This window comes from Equus quagga, chromosome 5 (assembly GCF_021613505.1).
Source record: "Equus quagga isolate Etosha38 chromosome 5, UCLA_HA_Equagga_1.0, whole genome shotgun sequence".
Lineage (NCBI taxonomy): Eukaryota > Metazoa > Chordata > Mammalia > Perissodactyla > Equidae > Equus > Equus quagga.
In genome coordinates, this window is record NC_060271.1 from 37409393 (window position 1) to 37422448 (window position 13056).

Below are 13056 nucleotides of genomic sequence, written 5' to 3' on the forward strand. Positions count from 1 at the left end.
TAAAGCATTTGAAGTCAGACAGATCCAGATTCAAATATCAGCTCTGCCACCCACTAGCTGTGTAACCTTAGGCAAGTCATTTAAGCTTTCTGAGCTTCAGTCTCCTTATGGGTGAAACGGAAAGACGTTGTTGTGAGGATTAAATGACATAATATAAAAAAGAAACTAATCCAGAGCCTGGAATACAGCAGGTGCCTAATTAACCACAACTATTACTATTAAGTATTATTTCATCCAGACCATGGTGAAGTCTGACACCGAGACTGCCTCATGTGAGTGGATTTCATCCTCCAACAGACCCTGCCTCTTCCTTGTGCAGAGCGTGAGAAACAACGTCAAACCCTTGCTCTTTACGTTGTCCTTTCCCCACCTTTCCCATGCTCCCATAATATACCTTTTTTCCAGTTAAAACAGAATAAAAGTGATTAGGTTTCATTTCTCTTACTTAAAATTACCTTTGAGTCCTTTGAATTAGATATATCACCTTCATTACACATAATGTTTTCCAAATCTAAAAGGCTATTATCCTGGATCATTTCTACAAAGGACTTCGAGTCTTACTATTATAATCCCATTCGTAAATTCTATAGGCTTTTTTTTTTCTAATTTTTTTTTTAAAGATTTTTTTTTTTCCTTTTTCTCCCCAAAGCCCCCCGGTACATAGTTGTATATTCTTAGTTGTGGGTCCTTCTAGTTGTGGCATGTGGGACGCTGCCTCAGCGTGGTTTGATGAGCGGTGCCATGTCCACGCCCAGGATTCGAACTGACGAAACCCTGGGCCGCCTGCAGCGGAGTGCGCGAACTTAACCACTCGGCCACGGCGCCAGCCCCTCTAGAGGCTTTTTACTTCTCCCCTTCAGATTAAGTCCAGGTCTACCCTCGCCCTGCCCCCATCCAAGCTGGGAAGGAAGAGTGAGAAAAGTTGGCAGCACTGTCTTCTCCCTAAGATTCAAGCTGGGGAATGACCACAATGACTGGTGCTGACTTAGGGTCTCTGAGTCACAGTGAACAACAGTTCCACCCCTCCTCCTCTGCCTTCAAATTCTCTACACTCCAAAGCTCAGGGTTCATAAAGCAAGCTCAGCTAGGCGAACAGCAAGTACAATTATTCACATGTCCTTATCCAGATTCAGCATAACCTGCCTGGCTAGATGACAGGGAGGTGCCCAGAATCCGAAGGAACTTTAGCAGCAAATTTAAAAGAAAGACAAAGCATATGTGATCTCTTTCAGAAATATTATTTGATTTTTATATGGATGGATGTTTCTGGCTAATCTGCAGAGCCTGGGGAATTAAAAATACTAATATTTTCTTCTCTTTTTGAGTTTGTAGGAGGGTCTTCTTTCTGTACAGTACTAAACATCTCTGTGTCATGCCTCTATTTTGAGGTGCCAAATTATATTTGCCTTCATTATGCAATCCTACATGTGTATCACATCCTTTAGGGAAATTCTGTTTCCTCTCTGGAGCATACACACATTCATTTTTCTTTCAACTTCTGCATATGCCTTAAGGGAGGCTACAGAGCCAGGTAGAAGAATACACAACTGTCAGACCTGGCTAACTACAAACCTGTTAGTAAATAAACTGCTAAGACGCAAAACCATGCGACATAAAGCAAAATCAAGGACATGGAGCTAAAGCAGAAAAAAAATTTTTTTCCCCAATATCTAGGTAGCCCCTTTTCCTAGAGAGTATGAAATTGGTCTGTACTTAGCAGTTCCTCGAAAGAGAGGAATTATTCCTTCCTTTTAAATAAGAAGTCATGGTGAATCATCGCTGCGTGATCATCCAGATTGGGTTTCCCTGAAATGATGTCTGATTTCAAGACATTCACCCTCCCTCACACTCTGGGAGCTCTGTCTGCACCTCCCAGCAAGCACTGGGTGCGGTGTACGATTCAGGGCATCTCCGATGTGAGTTTCCTGGGTGCAAGGACCAGGTTTTACTAATTTCTGAAGCAGGGCAGCACAGTGGTTAAAAGAGTGAACCCGGGAGTGAGACTCCTGGGCCCACATCCCAACACAGCTGTTTATGAACAGTGTGACCTCCACTATTTCCTGAACCTTCCTGGCCTCAGTTTCTTCATCTGTAAAATAGGGATAACAATAGTCTCTCCCTCATTGGGTTACTCTGGGGATAAAGACAACCCATATAAAACATTCAGCATAATGCAAAACAACTGAAATGCTCACTAAAAACTATTATTACAATGTACACTTTAATGTCTAATATAGTACCTGGTTCATCAAGAAAAAAGTTTTAAATGAGAAGATGGAAGGAATTCCTTGTCATCCTCTACTTACTCCTGCAGTTCTGTATTATTCTGTATGTGCAAATGTGAGGGTGGTGTGAATTCCCTGGGTACAGATTTTCTCTTCAACTAAACAGTAAGCTCCTCCAGGTCAGCTGACCGTTTCTGGGCCCTCCTCCACAGCATGGCTGTCTATAAACACTGGATGCTTTCGCACGCTAGTTATTACCAAATTGCATGAACACAGATTCCACCTGAACGGCTGCAGCATTTCTCCTGGGGTAGGACTGTTGTCTCTCCTTCAACTGCAACTCAGGCGTTTATGTTATTCTGAGATAATGTCCAGGCTTCCCCAGACCTCTCAGCTCATCTTTGATTGTCTGCTCCTTCTGTCAACTAAGAATAGAAACATTTGCTGCAGTAACTGTCCTAAAGGATAATGCTGCCTCACCTGGACGGGGAACGGACACGGGTACTGTAAGGATCACATCTCAACGCCTCCCAACCGTAACCAAGTGGAACCCATTAGGAATCTTCAATGAATCCAAATGTTCCAAAGAGGAAAATGGTTTATAAAGCAAACTAATCTAACACATTTAGTCAAAACCTGCCTTCCAGGGGACTTGGGGGGTGGAGTGGAGGAACGGACTAAATATTCAGTAAATATCACTTCTATGGATCTAAATCTGGCTGCTTCTATCCTTGTCATTTTGAGTCCTGACTATTAGGATTATATAGCGCAATAACCCAAAAGACTGGCAAGATCTTCAATCATCCAAGATTTAAGGGCACAGAAAGGCCGTACAGCATCATGTTCCACGCGTGGACTGTGGAGCCAGACTACCTGGGTTTGAATCCCAGCTCTGCCAAATACCAACTGTGGGACCTTGACAAGATACCAAAAGTGAGCTAAGTATCTGTAAAAGATGGATTACAACAGCACCTGCCTCAAAGGGTTGTTGTTTAATGTGAGTTGATACTTACAACAGTGCCTGGCATATGGTATACTCTCAATAAACACAGGCTATTATTATTATTATGCTTGTGTTATTTTCACGTCAGCATACTCAGTATGTCCAAGCTGTAGTTATTGTTGAGAACCACTTCTCCCCAAATGCAACTCTTCCCCGTATTCCCTGCCCATCCAGTAGCTCAAGACAGAATGCAGAGTCAATCTTGACCTTCTCTCTCCTCTTTTCCTCATTTCTCACATTCAAACGCTCTCCAGGAGCCAGGCTCCTCCAGACCTCTATGATCCCACCCTTGCAATATCCTACACCCGTCCTCTCTTCTCTATTCCTACCACCCTAGTTCAGGCCAAAGGTTGCTGTCTTGCCAGGGCTGGTAACTGCTCCCCCACCCCCCACCTCTATTCTCGCTTTCTTCAATCTGTCCTGCATGCAGCTTTAAGCTAGCTTTGAAAAGTGTAGCTCCGATTAGATCACTCCTCTACTTAAATACTTTTCCTGGCTTTATTACATACTATAAAATAAAGTCCAAAAACCAGGCACCTGAAGAGGATCCAACCACAGTCTTTGAATATTTCTTTAGTGATGTCTTTATCAAAGTAGATGAAATAGAATAAAGGTCTTTTTTTTTTTTTAAAGTCCAGGATTTCCAAAGCCAATGATAAATAAGGTCTAGCTTCCTCAGCCTGGACTTTCAGCCTCCTCACTGCCTGGCTCCCAGCATGCTCCCTGTGTGCTCCTCTCCCACCCACACCCCAGTCACACGCCACTCTTGGCTCTTCTGTGGGTGCTCTTTGCTTCCCTGCCTGCGCTCTTTCCTCTGCCTGGAACATTACTCCTCTGTTCCCTGCCCAGCCAACTGCTAATCTCCTTTCAGGAATTAACTAAAAATAAGTCAAAAGTTGGTGCTTGATAGTCAGTGAGTTGAACAAAGTAGACTAATACATTTAAGAAAGATTTTTAAAAGAAGTTTATAAAATAGGTGCTTTAAAAAATTTTACTTTGGTAAAGCAGAAAGCCCAATTAATCAGAAATTCTCTAAGGTTCATTTCTTAAGTACTTACTATGTATCAGGCACTTAACATACATTTTCCTCATTTAATCTTTGTAACAATCTGTTGGTTTGAGACTATTAAAGCCATTATAGAGATGAAAACACTTGGGTTAAATAATTTGTCCAAAGACGCAAAGATAGTAAACGACAGAGGTGAGATCTGAAGCCCGTTCTCTCTGACCCCGCAGCCTATGGTCACAGTGGTAGCCACTGAGCTATGCTGCTTCACGTCACATATGTTTGCCTGGCACGTTGGCTCTGATCTGACGCTGGTGTAAACACACTACCATCCTAAATTATGCAATGGTTTCATGCTTGTGTTCTGCTATTGGGTCTTAACGTCAGCTCCTAAGACTGAAGAGTTTCAACAGTCTTCAGCATGCACCTCGCCTGGCTTAAAATGCAGTTACGCTTTGTGATAAAGCAGTGGTTCAGCCAGTGGCTCCCACCTGATCTCAACCTCTCACTCACTCGCCATGCACCAGCAGTGAGCATCTACTGACCGCCCACCACAGGGAAGACACGGTGCTAAACTTGTTCCCTCATCTTCCGAGAACAACTTTATTCAACCTCAGGAAAGCACTCTGGCAAATCTAAGTACCTCTGAACAACAGGTGGAAAATTACTGTTTTAGAAGAAATGAACAGATGGTTTTCAGTTATATGCTCTCTCCAGAGAAATCCAGGCCCCTCAGCCCCAACCACTGAGTTTGGAGAGAGGGCCTTTAAAGTAGTAATTAAATTAAAATGGGTCGTTAGAGTGGGTCCTGGTCCAATAGGATTGGTGTCCTTATAGGAAGAGATTAGGACACAGAAAGAGAGAGTGAGACACAGACACAAGTACACACAGAGAGACGACCGTGTGAGGACACGGGGAGAAGGCGGCCATCTGCCAGCCACGGAGAGAGGCTTCGGAAGAAAGCAGACCTGTCGAAACCTGGATCTTGAACGTCAACCCCAAGAACTATGAGAAAATAAATGTCTGTTGTTGCAGCCATCCAGTCTGTGCTATTTTGTTATGACAGCCCTGGCAAACCAGTACGCAGAGAAACACCATAAGAATACCTGCAAATACTGACAGAATAATCTGCAAATCCTACCGGCATTAAAATTGATGCTGGAGGGCTGCTTTGTTCCACTAATAGTTTTTAAGCTTCTCCTATCTATTAGGCCCCCAACTAGATGTTAGGAGACTACAGAAAGCTGCAAATTAGTAATGCAAAATGAAAGTGGCTATACAAGTCCCCTCTCTGAAAATGGGTCCCTGGAAAACAGCAGTCACCGTGAATTTGTGAAGGGACATCTCATTAACTGTTCCTTCTCCCCAACATCCCACAAAATTCAGGAGACACAAAAGTCACCATCTCCTATACAAACATCTTCCAATGAATAAAATTATCTTACCCAATCCTTCCAGTTCTTGAACCACTTCTTTCCAAACAGGCTCGATATGGATGCAGCTAAAGCACCAGTCTGAGGTGATCTTAATGAGGTAGGGTTTCTTGAAGCTATCTGGAACCACTTCATTGACATAATGTGAAAAGTGCAATAAATACTTTTCGTCAATTGAGTCCCGCCGCTCAGAATTAAAAGGGAAATGAAAAAAAGACTCATCAAAATAAAAATTCTCGTGGAAATGGCGGAAGCGGTACTCTCGCTGCTGCTGCTGCTTCTGGTAGCCCTGCTTCTCTCCAGCATCTCCATAGTGATCGTAATTTGATCTCTTTTCTTCATTGGAAAGAATCTGTGAAGAAAGGGAAAAAAATAAGAAATCTGTAAAATGGAAAAAAAGGTTCACGCAGAGGGCTTTCCTGTAAGCAGCTTGGAAGACATAAGAAGAAAATAAATGGAAAGATATGGCATAGCTAGATGTTCTAAATGCAGTCACACACCAGTAAAATAAAGAAAAAACGTAATGTTGATTACCAGGGCTCAACCACAAGAAAGCTGACTCGGTCATACCATGTAAGTTGGAATACTTCAAATCAAGATATGAAAAGCTATGAACACCAACAAGTAGCCACAGAATTGAGCTCAGTGTCCTGTATGTTAGCTGACTTTGTTTTACTTAGAAACAACTCTGAAGTCTAGAATTCCAGAAGCTGTTTTAGGATGACGTGTCATGCTATGAACTAAGCACTGCCTGTTGAAGAGCATCACCCGCCACAAATCAGGAACCATGGACCTATCTTTATGCGTGTTCTGGACCAACCTACTTAAGCTGACATGCTGGAAAACTGTTGAAAATCTTGTGTTTAAATGTACTTGTAACCTTGTGTCACTGTAATAAACATGGGAACCTGGTCTGTGATTTTTTAATGTTTCCAGTCTATGTGCTGCCGAAGCAAGCATGTAATGTAAGTTTCTAAAAAGGAAACAGACATACATTCAGGGTAATTCTACAACTCCAATTAAAGCCTTTAAAATAGGCCAGTTTTTTTCAAGAGCTGAAGTGCTCGGGCACTAGTTTCAACATATTGGATGTGGCCAAATATGTTCTCTCTACCAACATGTAGAAACTGGGTCAAGGGCACAGGAGACACTGCTTTCTGAGAGGACTTCACAAAACTGATCACCTAAGGCATATTTTATCAGAACTAATGGATGCATCACAAAGTCTGCCACAATACCTCGTAAGCCTTGCTAATTTGAATGAACTTGTCTTCTGCTCCAGGATCCTTGTTTTTGTCAGGATGCCTGAAACACAAATGGGCAGGCAGTGAGAATGGACTTAATGTTCTACACATGGTCAGTTAACATCCTTGTACACACAGTTCACTACATCAGAGGCAAATCGAAGGTCATTTTGTTAGGACAGTTACTTAAAAAATAAATGGCAGAAGCAATCACTTGCTTCACATTGACATAGTAAACCAAACTCTGAAACAGGCAACTTCCAAAAGCACTTGAGCTGGGCACATTTCACAGCACCAGACAGTACAGCAGCACTGCACCCAGGAAAGGCGGCTGCTAAAGCTGGCTCAAGGGCAGAGTCACTTATGCACAAGTGAACTGACTTCTTTTCCCGGGATGGCAGCATTTCATCCCAATGTGAGAATGATATCAATGAAAGTATTTCTTCTGACAACTCAGGGAGACAGAGGAAAGAGGTTTTAGGATGCACCGTGAATTTGTTTAGTAACAACCATGCTCCAAATAGCAGCTTGCTGCTGATGTTCAAATCAGAACATTTCAGTTTTCATCAGGACTCTGGTTATCCCATCCTGCCTGTGGCCTGTGATTGCCTTTTGCCTACAAATGGGTAATGATTTCAAGGACACATGTTTCAAGATGTGAGAAAAGTCTACAACTTACGCAAAGTGGTTGCAACTAATATTAGAACTAATTTTTGCCATCATACACAGCTGGCAATTAACTGTATCTATCCTGGGGTCATATATTATTCTATAATCTGCTTGTGTTTATACCAATTTTAGCTTTGGGGATTTTAAAGTCCTGGAAATTAGGGGCTGGGTTTTACTTCCTTAGAACTCCCTAAGATCTAAATCAGTGTTTTACACTGATTGATTTTTCAGTGTTCATCTTATTAAGAGACTCTATTACAGAGCTTATTCTCTATGTAATCACCTCTGCTAACTTCTAATAAATTTCCTCTAGCAAAGGTTCTGGAAAGAGACACAATCCACTGGGAGGCAAATGACTATTAAAAACGGCGCCAAGTACACCAGAATAAAAAAATTTATGACTTGACCAACTTATTCTAGCAGGAACATGTTTGAATGCATTGTGCCACATATTCTGATTTCACTAAAAAGGAAGAAACTTCAAATGATTGGCTGCTGAATTTAAAACATCACTCCTCTCAACTACTTAATCCTTGTTATGAATATTAGTGGGAAAAAATTTCAGCTGGGTATAATGAAAATAGTATGACTTAAGGAAACAAGATGGTGGTTCCAAAGCATGCTTCTGGATGACAAAAAAAAAAAGGTGCTTTAAATATTCAAACTTAGGCTAAAGGCTGAGAAGAAAAAAATTATGCAATCATACAAATGAAGATTTAACATACAGGAGAAAGGTAGGAAGGGGCTTCTAAGGAGACTGAACCAAAGAGAGAGTTGTGAGGGCAGCTGGGGTAGAACCACAGATCCTGAAACAGAGGAAGCCAAGGCCCAAGGACAGGGAGGAAACCACAAGACAGATTCAGTTTATAAGGAGTATTTTCCTAATCGCTGGAAGATACCACAAAGTTGAAAACATTTAGAAAAAGATAAATTCAGCTCTAGGAAAGTACTGTCCAATGCTATTTCCAGTGTGCATGAAACATTTCACAGACTACAATATAATACACATCCTTTAAATTTCAAAGTGACGAAAATACCATACTTGGTATCTACTGGCTGTCTAGCTACCCCTAAGGGAATAAAAACAAAGGGAGAAAAAGAAATACAGCAAAATATTAGACAAATAGATTTACTGTTCAGGTGACTGACCACGTTACAAGCATTTGCTTCAAATCAAATTTTATGACCTGTTTTTCTTGGGGTAGGAGTAGTTGTTTATTTTGCTAACGTAAATGACAAAAGAGAAGCACCTCTGATAAAACTTAATCACTGGGAGAGAAACATAGCTTTCCTGAGAGAAAAAGTAAATTTAAATGGTTTCACCAAGCAAGGGGAAAGCGCATGAGACGTTTAAGAAACACTAGAAAGTAGTAAAACATGGTAGAGAAAGGCTACAAATCCAATTCAACAGTCAACCATGCCCCTGCTGGAGCTCCTTCGGAAAAGTCAAACTGGGAAACACCCGTATTTTCAGTATATGCGAAACCACTAGGAAATGAAACAAACTATTTCAGTGATACAACATTGCCATGGCCAAAACAGCAGAAAATAATAGTACAGTGAAAACACAAAGGTAAAGCAAAATTTTAGACTTTCACTAGATGATACTCTATATTTCTATGGTGATGAATTACTCCTAGAGAGAATCTAATTAAGGAAGAGAAGCATATGACTCATTTAATTAATATCTTAACACCCTTTTCAGCTCTGGAAGACAGAAAAGTCAAAGCTGTACATTTTAACAGGTCCCACATGCTAAAGCTCTCATTTCTGCTTTTAAAATGTTGTCAAAGGCCATACCCTGTCCAAAAGAATGCTGCTACCTTATGAATTCACTGAAGATTTATATATTCGCTTTAAACACAAAGAGGCAAGAGTTTGAAATGATGCAGAAAGCAACTTTGCTGTAAAGAGAGTCCCTGGAAAGAGGCCATGCATAATTAGAGATTGTGTTTTTAGTATCCAGTTCTGGATTCCTCGTGATATGAACACAGTCTAAAGAGTTTATGGATTCAAAACATTATATTCTAAAACTTTTACCTTTATTGCAACCAGTTTAAAACTAAGATACATCTTTTGTTGAAGAATAATGGTGTCAGGCAGAGTCATGACACAGCCTGCAATGTCATTTGCATGTGTCAGCTTTGCTCCTGCATACCTTCCTACTGACCCAGACATTAACCCACTCACTCATACCTCTGCCCAGATAGGTAAATGAGGAAAAAACAAAAAGCAATAAACAACCTGTTGGTGCGGAAGGTCAAACTATGTATGGAACCCAGAGGTAACACAGACGTAACAACTCTGAGCCTAGATTTCTTCACCCATAAGACAGAGACAGCAATATCCTCCCTCATGGGGTAATTATAAGGTTTAAATGAGATAAAAAGCATAGAACCTGGAACCTAGCAGCAGCAGACGCTCACTGATGGTTCCCATCCAAACCCTCTCTCATTACTTATGGTTGGTTCACCCAGCTTGTAGTCACCTCTGTCCATTCCAGCCTTTCCTCCTCGTGAAGCTCCCCTCCAGCTATATAATCCAACACTTCTACTTCTTCAGCACAGCCAAAGCGTGGAAAAAACTGATGATGTTGTCCAAACAAGTTTTAAATTTATTGCTACTCTGCTAATTCACAAACACTTGTATATTCTCTGCCACATACAATATCTACAGGTAAAATTATGATTTTTCTATAGCATAATTTTTTAAAAGTAATGTACTCAGTTCCCGAATATTCTTTAAATTGAGGGCAAAAGTTCTTACTCTAAAATTTTTTTTGAAAGCTTAAAAATTAATAAATTAGAGAACAGGATTGGATAGTGCTCCCGTTGGCAGTGACACTCATCTCATAGAGTTCCTTTATGAATAACCCCACGGGATGGGTAGCTTACCCACTGCTGACTACATACACACTTTTAAAATGAAAGTTCCCTCCTACTTTACTTTTTAACATTAAATATGCTAACAGTGTCTAGGGCAATTCTTTAAGTCAAAGAATTCCTAAAAAAGGGTTTCATAGTAATATAGGCTTGGGGTCTCATCACTAAAAATTATATAATAACACGAACATTAGTTCTCCCAAATAAAATATTTTAGACACGTATATATTATATGTTTATGGAACACAGAAACAGAGACAAAAGCTAACCATACTTTAGGTTTCATTCCCCTCTAAAACTGCTTAGCTTATATTAAACTGCTATTTCTTTGTTTCACCTACCATTCCCGGGCGAGCTTCTTATAAGCCTTTTTAATATCAGCCTGACTGGCTGTTCGGCTGACCCCTAGGACTCTGTATGGGTCAAAATCCAACGCAGAGAGAATGTGCAGGATCAGAACCAGAACTAGCAAGAACTGCCAGGAAATGCTCAACTTTTTCACTTCCATTTCTCTTCCTTTCCAGAGCTGAAATGATTGAAGAGGCAGTAAGTTTCAGTGGTAGAAACCTGGACAATCTTGCTTTTTACGTAAAGATAGAAGATATATAGATGAAAAACAAAACAAACAAAAGATACTTTGCAAGAAGTGTCAAGCTGCTTGACTCTATTTTTTAAAATCAAAATCTCACTACTATTTTCGAATACCGCAAATAAGAACTATTATAGATGAAAAGATGAGCAATAAGAATTAACAGCAACCCTCCAGAATCCTTGGATTAGAAAAGCTTTAGAAATGACTGAAAATGAATGAGATGAAGAAATAATAAGCAAATGTGGGAAAACATACATAGGAAAATCAAGGTGACTACATCTCAAACACTATTTCACTTATTCTGACAACAATAGTTTAAATTTAAAATACGTGGCTTAAGAACACCTCACTGAGTGCATGCTAAATAAATTCATGAAATCATAAGATTTACCGTGTGCAAAACCACAAAACGAGCGAGTTGTGATGTTCTCACGGGTTAAACAAGTACAAATATGAAAGTGAAACACTTTCAAAAAACTGTGCGATTATGACTTGGTAAGCTCCAATTCTGTTCTTTTTCATCAGTTGAACAAGAAAATGAGAAGCTGCTCTTTAATTTAATCATGAGCAACATGGTCATTATAAATGGAGATCTCAGATGAGAAAAAGTGGCAAGAAAAAATTTAGTTTTCTACGTGAAGGGGGATTAATGGCAGGGTGTAGACCAGGCACTGTCTTCAAATGTTAAAGCTTCATCTCTGGTGAGTGTAATGACTGAATTCAGTGTTGGCTTTGGAAATAATCCTGGCTGGTTAATGGATAAGGTAGTGCTGTATTGCACAGACATTTACACTCCAGGATTACAATCTTTGAGACATCATACAATGATTTTTCAAGGGCCATATTTATCCAGACTTCCCATAAATTATGAAAGTTTTAAGGTTCAAGCGTCTAACGTGACACCTTACTTAAGGGAGTCAAAGCTGTTGACAGCGGTGGATGTTGGTAAGTGGAAGTCTAAATGCTGCATGGGAATCCTCACGAAATTGACTCACCTAATGGCCAATCAGGACTGCATGCATGCTGAATAAAATCCTAAAACAAATGAATTTCTTCCTCGTTAAGGCACCTATGACTTATTCCATCCTCACAACACGTATAGCGCGCTAAAAATCGGGAAGGCTGCTGGTTTAGTACATGGGCTCTGGAACGAGACTAAGATTGGGATCCATCACTTTACGACCTTGGGCGAGTTACTTAAACTTGCTAAGCCTCAGTGACCTTATTCGTAAAATGGGGGTGAATAATACCACCTTGAAAGGATCACCACGAGAGTTAAACGTGCGTAAAGGATTTACTGAGCACAGGGCCAACAGTCAGTAAGTGGTACCTATTAACAGTATTTTTTCTACCACGCAGTGCAATCACTGCCTTATTCAACTGTGTCAGTCGCCTTCAGTCAGAGGGCCCAAGGGGCGGGGAGCCGTGAAGTTCTTTGGCTGACAGCTCGACCGTGCCGGCCCCAGGGCAGGAAACAACCTGCCCAACAGGTAGGCTACCGCCCTCGGGCAGTATCCCTGGACCCGGCAGCTGCACCCAGAGACGCGCTCTAGGTCTCGGCCCCGCCTCAAGCTCCCGCCGGAGGTCGCAACCCTTCAAGAGACAGCTGCCTCCCCCGCTGCCCCGCGAGAGCCCTGGGCCGTGCCCTGTCGGCTCCCGGTTCCCCTCGGGCCCAGCGGGGACCAGGAGCGAGGAACCGACGGGAGATTCCCGAGCCTGCCCGGCCCTGCCGAATCTGCGGCTCCGCGCGTCACGCGGGGAAGGAGTTACCGGGAAAGGGCACCGGCCTAAGGGGCTGCAGCGTCGGTGCTCCAGTTAGTCCGCCGAGCCGGGAGCCTCCGGTCCACACGAGCGCTCGCCGGGGCCTGGGGAGGGGAAAGAGGAGGGGACCAGCCGGAGGAGAGTCACGTGACACTTAAAGGCTTGGCGCACAGAAGGCGCGGACTGAATGGGTCGAAAGCTTCCACTTTGAGAATCTGTTTTGACCCTTGTCACCCGCCGT

At 41.8% G+C, this 13056-nt stretch overlaps 1 protein-coding gene across 2 annotated transcripts in view; it reads right to left on the minus strand.

The window, feature by feature from the left end:
- Positions 1-13056, minus strand: part of DNAJC16 (DnaJ heat shock protein family (Hsp40) member C16) — a 38407-nt gene extending 25351 nt beyond the window's left edge. Inside the window, exons 1-5 of one of the 2 annotated variants that reach the window (XM_046662587.1) lie at positions 12825-13056; positions 12050-12089; positions 10804-10988; positions 6906-6972; positions 5680-6019 (exon numbers count right to left, since the gene is read on the minus strand). In XM_046662587.1, coding sequence (XP_046518543.1) covers positions 5680-6019; positions 6906-6972; positions 10804-10970 — 574 coding nt within the window. In that variant the 5' untranslated portion in view covers positions 10971-10988; positions 12050-12089; positions 12825-13056. The remainder of the gene's footprint in view (positions 1-5679; positions 6020-6905; positions 6973-10803; positions 10989-12049; positions 12090-12824) is intronic. The other variant, XM_046662586.1, reaches the window with a different exon arrangement.